Raw genomic sequence first — 17590 nt, forward strand, 5'->3', positions numbered from 1 at the left:
GCCACAGGTAAAATACTAAAATAACTTTAGCAAAAACATTTCTTGTTTGATATTTTAAAGAGCTGAGCAGATGATTTGCATGAAATTTGTTTATAAAAAAAAAAGTTATAAGTAAATAGCTGTGGTATCCTCTAGCATATAATTAGCAACACACTTTTTGTAAATAAGTCTGACAACTCTTTGCTTTCGCCAACACTATTTACGTAAATTGAAGCAATGGCAAAAAGGCTCTTCTGTATACCTGAAATGTGAAGGAAAATATAATGGATAAAGAAACGAATAATGAATGGCGAATTGAATGTAATGTAATAAACGATAATATATGTGTGTTGTAACCCTCTATTTTGCATGCGATCAAATGTATTTCATTTTTATTACACTCTGATCAACGTTCTGTTAAACACCAATCATTATACGTAGCTTGGAATCGTTGACGCTTGAATAAGCTGCCTACATGTTCGACAAAAACGAGTGGTCCTGGAGCAATCTATAAGTAAATTATCTGGATGGTTCTCAGCATTTTCAACGAGAATAAGATGTTTTTTAAGCTCATCCTCGCCAAAGATCCAATGCATAATACTCTTTTACTTGTTTCAGTCATTTGAGTGCGGTCATGCTGGAGCACCGCCTTTAGTCGAGAAAATCGACCCCAGGACTTATTCTTTTGAAGCCTAGTACTTATTCTATCGGTTTCTTGCTGAACCGCTAAGTGACGGGGACATAAACACACCAGCATCGGTTGTCAAGTGACGTCTGGGGGACAAACACAGACACACATACATACATATATATACATATATATATGACAGGCTTCTTTCAGTTTCCATCTACCAAATCCACTCACAAGGCTTTGGTCGGCCCGAGGCTATAGTAGAAGACACTTGCCCTAGGTGCTACGCAGTGGGACTGAACCCAGAATCATGTGGTTGGTAAGCAAGCTACTTACCACACAGCCACTCCTGTGCCTAATGTCAACAACCTTGTAATAAAAGTCCATCAAAAGCAGTGCAAATAATTTTTCAGCTTGAAAACACCTGCCTGTCCATGGTTGTTTGTCATCTTTCAAGTCCAATGTTCAGTTTATTTCATTTCACTTTTTTACACTATCTTGTTGACTGTGTTATTTTTCAAATCCTTTAAATAAGAGGAATCCAATAAATGGCAAATCAACGTAATTCAGACTGTCCCTATCTCATCTTGGTAACTATGTTTAGTCCAAATCCAGTGCAGTGAAGTCATTCTCACTCATTTCATGTAGATTTTCTGCTGAAACCGACTTCGGTATCTGATTTTTACCAGTTTTTGCCTATAAGATTGTATACAGGTGGATTCTTTAAAAAATATTTACAACATTGTGTGTTATGAAACATTTTCATCAAACCTCTGCTTTTTTTATTTACCAGCATTGCAGGCAACATGTCTCCTGACATTAGGAGAAGCAATGTCAGTCAGTTGGTAAAGGTCATTGTCATTGGACCTGAGACAACTAGTTGCTTCTTTGTTTGTTAAATGAAACATAGAAATTTTCATTGTCTTAACAGCAAGAGCCTTAGATTGCTTGAAGCAACATAGTGATTTCTGTAAATGGCAAACAAAAATGGTCACCATGCTATCTTGGAATAGACTATTTTGTAGTTTTCTACTGTGTTCTTTTTGCTGTTCAGCATCTGTTTCTTATTAATACTTGATGAGCCATATTTGTAAATGTCAGTTGTGTAACTTCTTTGGTAATTGTATAGTAACTTTGTTCATTCAACAAAAACTGTTCCAGTAATTTGTTGTTTAAACCCCTTTTCTATGTATATATATTAAGTAGCAGACTTTCTACAATGTATCCAGCTTTGTTCTTTAATTTAGTGTTGCTCCTTAATGTGGAGGCGCAATGGCCCAGTGGTTAGGGCAGCGGACTCGTGGTCATAGGATCGCGGTTTCGATTCCCAGACCGGGCGTTGTGTTTATTGAGCGAAAACACCTAAAGCTCCACGAGGCTCCTGCAGGGGATGGTGGCGAACCCTGCTGTACTCTTTCACCATAACTTTCTCCCGCTCTTACTTCCTGTTTCTGTTGTGCCTGTAATTCAAAGGGTCAACCTTGTCACACTGTGTCACGCTGAATATCCCGAGGACTACGTTAAGGGTAGAGTACCAACAACAACAACAGCTCCTTAATGGGTGAGATTCTGTTAAGAATTAAATGCCCAAAAAGCTTGAGCCTTTACTGTTTGAATTGAAATTGAAGGGCAATTTAGTTTGCAATGTTATATTCTGTTGGTGTTCCAAAGTTATTACTTAGCTTTTTTTTGTGTGAGTTACCATGCTTCCTGGTTGTTTCTACTCCTATACAGATGTCCTTATTCATTTTCACGAATTTAGGGTGTGTTTCTTTTCTATTTGGTTAGCCAAGTGCAGAGATTTGTCATTATTTTTAAGCCTTTTCCTGTCCTGAGTATCACATGTGATACAAGGACATATTTCCCAGGTATCCATTGCATCATATGATACACATTCCCTATTTTTTCAACCATTAGAGTAACTTGGGAATTATTTTTAAAAATGCTTTATATTGCTCAATGTATGATACAAGGGTTAACTAAAGGTCAGAAAACAAACATGAACGTTTAGGACAAACTTACGAAAATGCTTTGAACAGATAAAGGGTTAAAATATCAGAAAGGCAATGGGTTAGGCAGCTTAAAAAGAACTAGCAAGACCAGAGTCCACACCAGGTTCCATAGTCTGTTTTGGCTTGGTTTCAATTCTAGGGTATTGATGCCCTTCCTAATGTCAGCCACTCCATAGTGTACTGGGTGCTTTTTATGTGCACCAGCACCCACACCAATGCTTTTCATGTGGCACCTTGGTTTTAGAATCTCAATTCTGTTGTGGTGGGTGTGCCTTCTCATACAGCAATGTGCCACATATCTCAATCCTCTGTCATCTCCTTCATAAGGTCTGACCTTTTGAGATCGTCCCTTCAATACTTGCTCCTTACTGAAGCAATAATTGGATCTATACACCAATGGGGCTGTATTGAATTTGGAAAAATTGAGTCCAAGACCAATTTGTTTCACAATGCAAGTATTTGTTACTATCAAACACTAAACTGGAGGTTAGATCAATATTTCCAGCACCCCCTGTTTAATGATTTTTGTCTGTTTGGAATTATGGATTAAGTTGAGATAGTTGCTAGCTGTGCAGGAATTTCCTTCATCTAGGAGAGTAACATTGTAACCCTATTGAATATCACGGCTGTTGAAAAATCTTTAATGATGTTTTTGAGCTTTGAGTTTACAAGTGGTTCCCCAGGAACCAGAAGGGGTGTATTGAAAAGTTTATAGATAGGCATATTGGTCTTGAAAGATCATGGATCTGTACCTGGAGAATTTTTTATGTCAGCTGCTGAGGGTGATGCAGTGTCAGCTGTGACTGTACGGACCCACACGGGAGTGGCAGTCTTGTATGAAGTGGCTGCATTTGAAGAAGCTTTCCACTGGTGCTACTGACTTTTCCTTCAAGTACACTTTTCTTTGGTGGCAAGTTCCAGTTTCTCTTCCACTTCTGTAGTGCTTATCTCCAGCTTTTATATATTGTAGTAAATTTCATGTGCTTGTTCAGTTATCATAGCTTAATTTTAGATCTGGAGTTAGATAGCCCTTTGTGCATGTCTCGTAAAATAAGACATCACATTTAATTTATTAGCAAATAGATACTCTGTCTCTCATTGTGTTTTGCCTGTTAGATTTAAGGGGGGAAAAACATTGAAGTGTGAGCACAATTTGCAGAGAACTTTTAGCTGTGTCAATGAGAACACTTGTGCTAATAACTGTTGGACGGCATGAGGTGTCCAAATGGTTGGGTAGGAGAGTAAAGTGTTTAGTGCAATATCTGGGAATTTACATTTGAGTGTAATGGTAAAGGCATACAGTATGCAGCTAGTCTATTCGGGATAAAGAAGAGACAAACTTCTTTGAATCAGTAGTTGAAGTGTAGGGTATCTTTGCCATTCACTTAAATGCACTTTTTGTGGATGCAGTCTTGTAGGTTTGTGATGCAACGGTTTCATCTTCTGTATGTCATCAGTACACCCGTGTAAGTCTTATTTGGATTTTTGTTTCAAGCTTTTCGCAATGAAATTTTCTGTTTTAATTATGTTTCATAAGTTATTACATTCCTAATTTGTAGAATCTATGCAACATCCCAGGATGTTGTAACATCTGTGTTGAAAAACACTTCTGTCAAGTATCTTACACCAGCTCATCACTACTCAAAATAATGATCTAACTTCATTGCCAGTTTATTTGTTTGTTCATTTTATGCCCATTTTCCAAGCATGCATATGTTAAAATTACATATTGTCATTTATTTGTTATATAAATGTTCCTTGACAAATTGTGTGTGTGTCATTTAATGTCTGTTTTCCATGCTGACGTGAATTGGGTGGTTTGACAGGAGCTGGCCAACTGAAGAACTACCTGGACACCATGTCTGTTTTGGCATAGTTTCTAAGCCTTTCCTAACACCAACCACTTTACAAAGTGTGCTGTGTGCTTCTTTTACGCAACACCGGCATGGGTATTTCTACATGGCACCATAACCACAAGCCTGCAAGATTAGGATTGCTCAGCTGAAGAGGGACATAGGAGACCTGCCTGTATTCAAGGACAAATTAGCTACCTCATATTTCAGGAAATATATATATGAATAATATACCTACTGATAATAAAATATCAAACTGAAATGTAGTATAGGTATAAATATTGTAAATGTACATTGAACATTAGGTTAATATCTCCAAAAATTATAATCTTATTAACAACATAACAGAGACATTTAGATGTCAAATTGTAAGGTTTGTTACATGAAATAATTATTGCCAATAAAATTTTGAAATATGAGTTACCTAGGAAAGTTATTTATATTATTTACTGAGTTTGAGTTAAAGTTATCTTTACTTTTGTTGACCTAGAGATTATCTGTTGAAGAATGATAGTAAATCTTAAAACAGTTGCAAAATTATGTCAATAAGTGTTGTCTTGAAACTGCATCACTTTTACTCAACAAATCTTTCCCAAAATTTGCACACAAAGCCAAAATCGTTGCAGAATGAAGAAAATTTGATGTCTAAGTCCCACCCCATCTTACCTCATGAAAGCAAGAAGATCCAAAAAAGAGATATTGAAAGGTTAATAGTTGTAATGAAGTGATTATAGACAAGGATTGTTGTTAGTGTGAGCAACAAAAATGTTTTTTCTCTTTCAGTTTCTCTTTAATTTCTTTCTTCCTCTCTTCCCTTTTCTTCACTCCTTTTTTTTCTCTGTCTTACTCTAATTCTCTCTGTCTCTCACAAGCACTTTCTTTCACACCTCTCTGAGGGAACAATGTAAAAACAGTATATATTGAAATGCTGTAAAAATCATATTTAAAAAAATGTTTGTATGAGCTTTCAAGTATCATGGAAGGTAGAAAATAACTGTCCCACATACAAATTTGTTTATAAAATATTCAGATTTAATATTTTTTTATGTTCGAAATGATATAGATAAATACAATTGCTTTCAAATGATATCATTTAGTACATCAAGCCTTGTGCAAGAAGGATAAGATGTCCACTTTCAACATTCAGGAGTAGCTTTACCATTTGGCTTGTTCTCTTTTACTTTTATGAAGTGGAAAAAATATTCAGCTTTAAACATGTATCTACATTACAATTAAAAACATATGCCACAGGTTCAGTCTCACTGCGTGGTATATTGGGCTGACCAAAGCCTTGTGAGTGGATTTGGTAGATGGAAACTGAAAGAAGCCTGACGTGTATATATGTATATATTTGTGTCTGTGTTTGTCCCTGCCACCATTGCTTGACAACTGATGTTGGTATGTTTACGTCCCTGTAACTTCACGGTTTGGCAAAAGAGACTGATAGAATAAGTACTAGGCTTACAAAGAATAAGTCCTGGGGTCAGTTTGTTCAACTAAAGGCAGTGCTCTAGCATGGCCGCAGTCAAATAAACAAGTAGAAAAAGAAGAGAAAGAATTATATGATTTAACTTGCTATAAGTTTAACAAAAAAAAACTTTCTATATATTTAGCACTTGGGCAATGCTGGATACATCAGCTAGTAGAATACAATTTTCTGTTTCTTTTTCCCTCCACTTTTAACCGCTGTTGGGTGTGGAACACTGGCAATTACAGATAAAAAAAAAAAATCTTTGACAACGGTTATCCTGCTTGGCTCACCAGATGTTTTATCTGGCCTAGTTTTTTGTTTCCCTTACATTTGTGACATTTCTTAAGAATAGTAATAAAAAGTGTGTGTAGCATTTCTAAGGATGTAGAAATTAATGTTCAAAGCATCAGTTTAAAATTGATGTAAAACTTTTATACCTATGTGGGTTTTTTTCTTTTTGATTTTCCTACATCTATTTGATAATGTGGCTTTGATGAGATGGTACAAGGGCTTTAGGTTGCTATCTGCACAATTGTGAATTGATGAATTATGTTTATAACAGTATTTTGAACAGTTAGTCTTCTTTGAGCTATAATAACACCTCTGTACATTGGTTTGGTGTGTATTTAATAAAACAGAAATACTTTTATTTTGGTTTAAAACTGAACTTATACCTTCATAAAGATAACAAATGTGGAAATAAGATGCAAAAATAGGTTTTACATTTTATTATGATTGTGCAATAAACTTTGTTCTGCATAGTTAAAATTTTTGACAGATTTCACAACATAATCTTGATCATAATTGTAACACAATATGCATGCCAATAGCTCTCTAATTTCTCTTCATATTAATGTAAAAATATCAATACTAGATTTTAGCATTTCTAAGGATGTAGAATTAACAAGATGTTCTATATATTTTTTCTTAATTTGAAGGTAAACATTGGCTAAATATTGGAATAATAAACATTTGTACTTCTTTTACTTTGATTATTCCTGGTAATACAAAGGATCTCATGTAATTTAGTTCTGTGGAAAAGTCCATACACCCAGACTGCTTTAATCTTCTACAATTCCTAAAGCTTATTTTATGGAGAATTCATAAATTTTTGATGTATAAATTTTATTCAAGCAACCCCCACTGGTTTTTGTAAAAATAACTTGTGTTGAAATTAGAAATTATATAGACACTGCCGGTGGCATGTAAAAAGCACCATTCAAACATTGCTGATGCTAGTGGCACATAAAAAGCACCATTTGAGCATGGTCGTTGCCAGTGTCACCTAACTGGCTCCCGTGCTGGTGGCACATAAAATGCACCATTCAAACGTGGTCAGTGCCAGTACTGCCTGACTGGCCCTTGTACTGGTGACATGTAAAAAGCACCCACTACACTCTTTGAGTGGTTGGTGTTAGGAAAGGCATCCAGCTGTAGAAACTTTGCCAGATCAGATTGGAGCCTAGTGCAGCCTTCTGGCTTGCCAGCATAAAAAGAGGACGTTAAATGATGACGATGATGTATAAAATTGTTTTGATAATTGTTTTCTTTTTTAATTTTGCATCAAATCAAGGTGATTAACCTTTAACCATTTAAACTGGTTGTATTCAGCCCAAATATTCTACCTGTTTTATGTTCATACTAGCCAGAGCTGGCCTCTCACAACTACCCTGCAGTGTCATTCTAAAAATAAACAATAACATCTTTGAAATCTCTGCTACAAAATAATACATGATACATTTTTTAAAATGTGAATAAATAGGTTTTATATTTGACAGTAATTTGAATGCTATAGGGTTAATATTTTCAGTGGGCGTTAGTGGTATCACTATACCACAAATTTACTCAACCCTTTAGCATTCAAATTATCCTGTCAAATGTATTGCTTATTTATGCACATTGTTTTGAATTACTCCTGCATTATCTTTTAGCTTTGAGGTTTTAATTGCATAATTGTTTATTTTTAAAATAATATTGTAATATTGTTAAAAAGGTTAATACAAAGGGTTGATACGGTTTCCAAACCTTTCATCTTTCTTTGAGTCTTGTCTTATGTCTCTCTTCCAGCAATATTCTCCTTTATAAAACATTTCTGTATTTAATAACGAAACCACTATATCTGTCCATATTGTATGTTTTAGTTAACATTAACTGACTTATCACCCAACCCTTCATTGCATGATATAGCCGAAAAAGTTGAATGATTCCAACCAAACATCAATATTAAATAATTGCCGGATAATCGAGAATGCTCTCTCACGGCCCTCGTGCCAGTGGCATGTAAAAGCACTCACTACACTCTCTGAGTGGTTGGCTTTAGGAAGGGCATCCAGCTGTAGAAACTCTGCCAAATCAGATTGGAGCCTGGTGCAGCCTTCTGGCTTGCCAGTCCTCAGTCAAATCGTCCAACCCATGCTAGCATGGAAAGCGGACGTTAAACAATGATGATGATGATTGTAGGTAGGTATGAAGCCTATCTGGGCCACATATGGCTGGTTTAAATACTAAAGGGTTAAGGCATAAAAATGTATTTTTGACTGAGTTATTTGTTGACATGCTTATAGGAATAGAAAAAACTCAAACAAACCATTTTTCCTTTTTCAGTGATACCTTATCTCAGGTTCTGAATGAGGTAGTAGAGACTTCCTTACAGCATTTGGAAAGTATATGGAACGAGATTGGTTTTGCGGCTGATCAACGAAGTGAGCGATGTAACAGTGTGTTGCGGCATGTGGAAAGCCTCTTTGAAGAAATGGTGCAACAGGAAACTGATGTGAAAGATAGCCTTATTGGGAAAATAACAGATATTAAAGAAAAGTTGAAGGTTCTCAGCAAAGAATTAGCAGTTTCTGTATATGAAGTAAAGTGGATTTTTGTTATTTTTTTTCTTCTGTAACAAGATCTAACAGCTGTTACTTTTCATTATTTAAGTGAAATATGAAATAGTACAGCAGCAATGTTTTCCTGCAAACCACTTTTAGTTGCTCTGCTGAATCAGTTCACTTTATATTAAAATTTCTCTTAGAATATGGTTTTTAGAAATCTCCCCTGCTTAATGTTAAACTTGTGTGCATATATATATATATAATATAGATAGATATATACACATACACACACATATATATACATATATGTGTGTGTGTATGTATATATGTGTGTGTATATATATGTGTGTGTGTGTATATATATATATATATATATATATATATATATATATATATACGGTGTAGGTGTAAATGTATACACAACACATACTCTAGTATTAAATTCTTTTCTACTCTAGGCACAAGGCCCAAAATTTTGGGGGAGGGGAGCCAGTCAATTAGATCAACCCCAGTACACAACTGGTACTTAATTTATTGACCCTGAAAGGACGAAAGGCAAAGTTGACCTTGGCGAAATTTGAACTCAGAACTTAAAGACAGACGAAATGCCACGAAGCATTTCGCCCTGCGTGCTGACATTTCTGCCAGTATTAAATTGCTGGGGTAATGACCGCAGCAATGTAAACACTATATTGTGCTTTTGGTCAATGCATACAGCTTTATTCAACAAACAGCCAGTTCCAGACTATTACAATTATCTCAATCATCTTAGAAAAAGTGATAAAACTCAAATTTAGGGTTGACATTATACATAAAAAAATTCTTTTGCCAAAAACAAGCAAAAAATACATTTTGTACTTTGACAGAAGAAATCAATATCTCTCAATTCATTTTATTTTTTGTCTGGAAGGTAGAAAAAACGGGTGAGGCAGTAAAGAACCAACTTGGATGTTTTCAAATTCTTCACTGATCAATTTAAATCTTGTCAAGTTAAATTGACATTTCCTATTGGGTTGGTGAGAACAGTTATCACTAACATACTAGTTTCAAATATATCACCTGTTTCTTCATTTTAAAAAAATGGATCAATTGACATAATTTTCGCTCTTGGGTTTTTTTTTGTTTTCTGTTATCTGCCACATATTCTAAATGTTTTCATAATTCATTGTTTAGAGCTCTATTCTCTCAAGATTAACTTTTTCTCTTACCTCTGGAGGTCTGACCATCTATATATCCTCACCTTATGTATGATAAAAATTTGTCCTTCAGTGATAAGATTCTTATAGAACTCAGATGGTTTTTTTTTTTTTTTTGCATAGGGTAATGTTTCATATGTATTTGCAGTTAACCTTACATTAAATGTATTTCATTTATACATATATATGCTAGAGTTTTTATGTGATTTATTTATTTTTTTTCCAGCCTGATAGCAAGCAGACAATGTTGCAATGTCGCAAAGATCTACTCCATCATCTTGAGACATTGACAAAGCAAAAACACACACGTATGGTGGCTCTAAAAAACTTAATAGATCAAGAGAAGATCTTGTGTGATCGCACAAAAATACTTCCTTTCCATATATCACATAGCACTGTTCCTTCAGACAACGATCTATCTGAATATGAGAAACATATTGAAGAGCTGACTATTGAGCAGGTTTGTTCTTCTTTAGTATAACAAGGAATCTGAGCACTATACACAATAATTTCATTTTGTTTTATTATCTATCTATCTATATATATATATATATATATATATAATGTGGAGGCGCAATGGCCCAGTGGTTAGGGCAGCGGACTCGCGGTTTCGATTCCCAGACCGAGCGTTGTGAGTGTTTATTGAGCAAAAACACCTAAAGTTCCACGAGACCCTGGCAGGGGATGGTGGTGAACCTTGTTGTACCTGTAATTCAAAGGGCCAGCCTTGTCACACTGTGTCACGCTGAATATCCCTGAGAACTACGTTAAGGGTACACATGTCTGTGGAGTGCTCAGCCACTTGCACGTTAATTTCATGAGCAGGCTGTTCCGTTGATCGGATCAACTGGAACCCTCGACGTTGTAAGCGACGGAATGCCAACATATATATATATAACTTAAGCTGGCCACATCTAGCTTCTCACACCTTCCCTACAATATCATTCTAAAAATTAACAAGTACCTCATCAAAATCTCAGCTACAAAATAGAAATTACTATTGCAAAATGATGTGAATGTTAAAGGATAATGTTCATCTTTCCATGCTTGTGTGGATTGGATGGAGTTTGAGACAGACTTTTTACAGACAGATGTCCTTCCTGTTGCCAACCGTCACACATTTCCAAGCCAGACGTATTCTCACAGAATGTTGGAAATGCATGACACTTCTTGTAACAGTCATAACTATCACACAGTCAAGACAAAAGTCACATACAGACACACGCACGCGCGCGAAACACACATACACACGTACACAAACAAAAACACAGACAAACACAAAATCACACACACAATGGGCTTCTTTCTGTTTCTGTCTACCAGATCCGCCCATGAGACTTTAGTTGACCTGGGGTTATAATAGAAGACACTTGCCCAAGGTGCCATGCAGAACCATGTAGTTAGGAAGCAAACTTCTTACCACTCGGCCATGTCTGCGCATCTGTGTGTGTGTATATATATATATATATATATAATATATATACACACACACACACACACACACACACACATATAATTTCTACATCTGCTTTTCCTTGCTTGTATTGTGGGTTAAGCAAGCTTTTTCAAGCACAGCATCATACCATTTTCTATAACAATGATTCTGTGTGCAATACAGAGAAAGCTTCTACTTCTACTGCCTGTTATGCAACCAACTCCACATAACACACACTTAACATCTCTCTATTTCTTTCCCTTTCTGATCCACCACATTGCATACACGTGTCACGAAGTACTTTCAATCAATTTTGAACCAACTCGGCCACCAGTCCTGACAGTGTCCTTTCTATCGCCCTCAAACATTGTATCCATAGAGTTAACTCTGGGGCACAATTAGAAACTCCTCAGTTTGTCCCTCTCTGCCAAAATTTACGTTGGTTTTGAAAGATACTTCTTGTAACACTCATCACTATCACAGTCAACACAAAAAGTCGCATACAAATACACACAAACGCACACTCACAAACAAAAACACACAAATGCCTCTATAGTGTCTCCCTTCCTCAAAATGCATCCTCCCTGACTCTGCCATCTATTGCCCTGTTACACCTTTAATTTAATGACAGCCATTAAATTTAGAGATATTAGATACCAGGTTGTTGGAAGATATCATTAATGATGTGTGCCCTCCCCCCACTCAATACCTTGGATCTCTCTCTCTCTTTGGTGACAACCAGTACAGTTTCGTCAACTACTCATTTGTCACTCATCAGTGGGCTATTGCCTTGGTGAAAGCAATGTTGACACCCTCAGAATTGAAGCTTTCAACTGTGTTTGGCATGTAAATCTCTTACTGAAACTCCCTGTCCATAAGCTCCACCCATCTTTTATATCTTGGATCAGTAACTTTCAACTGGATTGCCCTATTGTTGCATGTGTTTTATGCCTTTTAAGTATTTTTTTACTACAGCATTTCCTGACTAGCAGTACTTAGAATAAGGTGCTCTATTTTTTGTCAGAAATGCTTATAGGACATAGAAAATTACCCAGAATAGTTTGTGGTGTTCTTTGCTTGTAAGAAGTTTGGCTGATGCTCTTCTCTGTCATACCATTTGCATACAACACACATCTATGCCTCTGCTCTAGCACCTCTATAATCTCACCAGTTATTTCATTGTAGCAATACTGATAGGTAAAGCACAGAATTTCTGGTGTTGGATGGATTAGTGCTTGAAGATGGTTCTCTGCACCTGAAAGGAAGTGAGCTGACATTTGAGCATTGTCAAGGAGGTTTTCTCTCATGGTCATAAGTTCCCACTTAACCACCCCACTAACATGTGCAACACTAAACTAGCTTAAGTACTCAGCTATGGGCTGTAACATTACTGTCACTTACCTTGTTAAAGGACTATCAACCAGATTTGCACCTTTTAAAGATGATTAGGATATGATCTCAAAAACAAGTGAAGGCTATTGACACAAAAGGCATCTTACTGTAAAATAATACTTTAATAATATATTCATCTAACCCATGCTAGCATGAAAAATATAGATGTGCATTTTTTTTTTTTTCCTGTTCTAGGGATAAATTACTTCTAGGTTAAAATATCAGATATTTTTCAAGTCAAGGATTTAGAAACTCTCAAAGAATAAGAAATAATTTATTTTTAGTGGTCGAACATGAAGCAGGTAAAGCTATAAATGATAGTGTATAAATATTAAGTCAAAACTTTGGGTAGAAAAGGTTGAAAGCATCTTTCAACTTTTCCTATCCAAAGTTTTTTTTTTTTACCTAATATTTATATACTATCATTTATAGCTTTATCTGCTTCAAGTTCAACCACTGAAAGTGAATTATATTGCATTTCTTTTTTGTAGAATCATTAAAATAAGTACTTATTATATACTAGTGTATTTGTTACTCGTATTTATTTTCCCTCGCCTGTAAAAATTGTGATGCTTCATCAAAAGTGACTTTTATTTAATTTAAACTTTATTTTATTTCTAGAATAAACGTTTTGCAACATTTACTATTATCAGAGAACAAATTCAAGAAGTCTTTAAACAGATAGATGATAGTCCATCCACTGTTTTCGAGAGACAGGCTTTGGCTGATGATGAAAATGATTTCATCCTATCTTCTGAAAATATGACTGCTTTGAATAATCTACAAATAGAGGTAGGTTAATTAGTCTGTGTGTGTGTGTGTGTGTGTGTGTTGCTTTTTTGCTTTGTTTCAGTTCTGGTTCTAGCATGGGGAATTTATTCCGAGTTAAGTATTATCAACATGTCTGAAAGACAAAATTAGTAGGCTATTAAGCAACCAGCTGACACAGTAATGACTTATATTGTTTCTTTACAACTCTGTTGTGCTTGTTTGTAGTTATAATACTTAGCTCTAATTGACCACCATTGAAAGGAACAATATATGGTTGCAACCAATGGTAGCACTGTAAAATGGTCACATGATTTATTAGCTTGCAGTACTGATCTCTCTTAAGTAAAAGTAGTTGTGATAGTAGCTGTGTATCCTCCTGTCCAGAAACAAATTTCTCATCTTCTCAGTACCTGCAAATTAGAATAAATCACAGACTATCATGAAGGGGAATTAATAGGGATTAAAAATAAAAGCATTTGAAATATATTTTTATATTTAACCAGTAGAAAAATATATTTTGTCTTTACTCTGAGTCCTGCTTTCAGTTAAGTGATGGCTTAGAAGGAATTATATCAATGGTAAAAATATGGCACTATTAAATAAAAGATCCTGTTTATTGGCTTGTTCATTTTAAGTTTCAAATGGTCAAATTGTTGAATGTTGATATACTCACCAAACATTCAATAGTTCATGTGTCCAGTTACCATGCTTTTTTTCTGCTTAGCCAAGGTCGTCATCATCATTTTACATCCATTTTCCATAATGGCATGGTGGAATCTGGTGAGCCCCAGGACTGCATCGAGCATCAATGTCACCTTTGACATGGTTTCTTTGGTTGAATACTTTTCCTAGTGCCAACCACTTTACAAAGTATATTGGGTGCTTTTATGCAACACTGGCCCAGGTGCTTTTACATGGCACCAGCACCCATGAGCCCTCAAGGTTAGGACTGCTCAGCTGAAGAGCAATGTAGGGAGACATGCCTGTATGCAAAAACAACCACGATTTTACTTAGCTTGGTGTGTCTTCTCAAGTACAGCAGACCACCAGAAGTCTCGGTCCTTTATCATCCCCTCTGTGAGACCCAATGCCTGGAGATCTTTTCTCACCACTTCATCCCACGTCTTCCTGGGATGAAAGTTGAGAAAGGATCTTCACATGTGCTTCATGCCAGTTTCTATGAATTTATTGCAGTGCTTCCAAATCTAATAGGAAAGATATGCTCAAAGCAGAGACTTGGCCTATACATTTGCAATAGAATAGACTCTGCTAAAGGCATCCAAGAGCCAGGCAATGGATTAACCCATTTGTTACCATATTTCTGTTAAAATACACTGCTTTTGTTTCAGTTAATTTTGAGCATGGCCATTGCCAGCACTGCCTGAATGGCCCTTGTGCCAGTGGCACGTAAAAGCATCTACTACACTCTCGAAGTGGTTGGCGTTAGGAAGGGCATCCAGCTGTAGAAACTCTGCCAAATCAGATTGGAGCCTGGTGTAGCCATCTGGTTCGCCAGTCCTCAGTCAAATCGTCCAACCCATGCTAGCATGGAAAGCGGACGTTGAACGATGATGATGATCATGGTATTTGAAATGTAAATTAAAATGAAATTTTGATAGAAAGTTTTTAATTTAGATTAATTTAAACAAGAAATTTGTATCCTAGAACCAGAGGCAGTCTTAGATGGGCTGGTAACAAAATGTCGAGCCTTTCGGCCATGGTGGGACTGGAAATGCAGATCGGGAACAGATGTCACAAAGCACTCTCTGATGCTCTGTTTCTGCCATACTTTACTCGTGCTATTTTGACCCGAGAAGTGAAAGGTGAAGCTGACCTTGGTGGGATTTAAACTCAGAACACAAGATAGAATAAATATTAAACATTTTGGCACTGGACCAGCAATTCCAGAGGAGGGGTTAAGTCAAATACATCAACCCTAATACTCAACTGGTACTTATTTTATCAATTCCAAAAGGATGAAAGGCAAAGTCTACCTCAGTGGAATTTGAACTCTGAACATAAAGACAGACGAAATGCTGCTAATCATTTTGCCCAACATGCTAATGATTCTACCTTATAAGATGGAATAAATATCGCAAGGCAATATTTTGTCTAGTTGTAAATAGATAGCAAACTGGTTTATTTACTGCTCTAACCAGTGAAGGAAAGTTATTTAACCCAGGTCAAGTCTTATCAAACCATTCAAATTTTTCCAGCCATAATCACTGCAGTATATTCTCCTCGTGAATCATGACGTTGTAGCTGTTGGTTTCATTTTAATGACTTATCATTATACAGTGTTTAAATTTATTTTTGTATTTTCTCTGCAAATTTCAGGTCATTGAGCGCAAAGCTAAAGCAGAAGAGAAACTACTTGCAATGAAGAATCGTTTAAATGTTCTTTGGCAACGTCTGGAAACACCTGCGGAAACTCGTGAAGAATTTTGGGAAAAACATGAGTCTTTGAAACAAGAAAATCTTAAAACTGTAAGTATTACATAGATAGAGGTGTGACTGTGTGATAAGAAGCTTGTTTCCCAACCACATGGCTGTGAGTTCAGTTCCACTGCATGGCACCTTGAGCAGGCATCCTCTACCATAGTCTCAGGTTGACCAATGCCTTGATTGTGAATTTCATAGACAGAAACTGAAAGAAACCTGTTGTATATATAACTGTTTGTGTAAGTCTGTGTGTCTTAGTGTCTGTTTTTGTCACCAACTACTGTTTGTTCACTGGTGTTTGTGTGTTTACATCCCTGTAACTTAGCCGTTCAACAAGAGACCGATAGAATAAGTGCCAAGCTTCAAAAAAAAGTACTGGGGTCAATTCATTCAACTAAAAATTCTTTGAGACAGTGCCCCAGCATGACCGCAAGTAAAAGATAAAAGCTTTTTTTTATTATATTTTTAACTGTTCTTACTTTATTGTTATTCTTAGTCACCCTCTCATTCCTTTCTTTTTGAAAAGAATATATTTTAGTGTTCGTAAATCTGTTAAACTGAAAACTATAGATTTAAAAGGTTCCTGACTTAGAGATTGAAGAAAATCACAATGGCAGTTATCTTTCCACCTTGAAGGCAACGCTGTTGATAGACTGAATAATTTGCAAAAATATATACTCGTGAGATCACTCAAATTAAAGATCATACTTTTGAGTAATATGAAATCCAGGTTGCCAGATTAGATTGATCCAGTTTCTTCTGGCTCCATAATCTATTGATACTTTCATTTAATTGATGAAAGAAAGAGGAGAGGGGAGCAAATACTTTAATTATGTCTATTAAGGTACAGCCATGGCTGTGTGGCCAAGTGTTTTCTGCTACAGAAACCGAAAGAAGCCTGTCATGTATGTTTGTGTCTCCTTGTCATGATATTGTGTGATAGTTGTAAATGAGTGTCACAGTCATACAAGAACTATCATTCATTTCCAATATTTTGTGAGAGCATGTGTGGCCATGGGGAAGTTTTACCTTGCTTGCAAGTAGATAAAGTTTGGTGACAGGATCTGGCCATAGAGAAATCTGCCTCAAATTTCTAAATCTTGGCTGATATTTAAGACTCCAACAGAGTGAAATGCTTGGTTTCTCATTGATGTTTTCATTAATAAAAATAACCGAAGGGATAATTGTTCTTATTTGACATTTTGTTTCGGAGCTGAGTCAGCCATGGGTCCTAAACACAGTTGTTGGCACTCCGTCGCTTACAATGTCGAGGGTTCCAGTTGATCCGATCAACGGAACAGCCTGCTTGTGGAATTAACGTGCAAGTGGCTGAGCACTCCACAGACACGTGTACCTTTAATGTAGTTCTTGGGGATATTCAGCGTGACACAGTGTGACAAGGCTGGCCCTTTGAATTACAGGCACATTGTTGTTGGCACAGTATACATTCAAAAATGCACAATTGCATTCAAGTTTCTACAAAAGTTTTAAGTTACAGTGCATTCTTTAATGTGTTTGGGGCAGCACTGGACCGATATGGTGTTTTTACACCTTTTTACGATAAGAGAGAAGTTTTTCTCCAC

General features: G+C 36.2%; 1 protein-coding gene and 1 long non-coding RNA gene across 3 annotated transcripts in view; one reads left to right on the forward strand and one right to left on the reverse strand.

Moving 5' to 3' along the window:
* The window catches only part of LOC106880659 (protein regulator of cytokinesis 1), a 40074-nt gene that overhangs the window by 1500 nt on the left and 20984 nt on the right, over positions 1 to 17590 (forward strand). For both annotated transcript variants that reach the window (XM_014930704.2, XM_014930705.1), the window contains exons 2-5: positions 8551 to 8806; positions 10194 to 10427; positions 13416 to 13586; positions 15903 to 16052. In XM_014930704.2, the coding sequence (XP_014786190.1) occupies positions 8551 to 8806; positions 10194 to 10427; positions 13416 to 13586; positions 15903 to 16052 (811 nt within the window). The remainder of the gene's footprint in view (positions 1 to 8550; positions 8807 to 10193; positions 10428 to 13415; positions 13587 to 15902; positions 16053 to 17590) is intronic.
* LOC128249370 (uncharacterized) overlaps positions 13582 to 17590 on the reverse strand; it is a 38046-nt gene continuing 34037 nt past the window's right edge. The window contains exon 3 of the long non-coding RNA XR_008265472.1: positions 13582 to 13975. This is a non-coding gene — a long non-coding RNA (uncharacterized LOC128249370). The remainder of the gene's footprint in view (positions 13976 to 17590) is intronic.

This window comes from Octopus bimaculoides, chromosome 14 (genome assembly GCF_001194135.2).
Source record: "Octopus bimaculoides isolate UCB-OBI-ISO-001 chromosome 14, ASM119413v2, whole genome shotgun sequence".
Classification (NCBI taxonomy): Eukaryota; Metazoa; Mollusca; class Cephalopoda; order Octopoda; family Octopodidae; genus Octopus; species Octopus bimaculoides.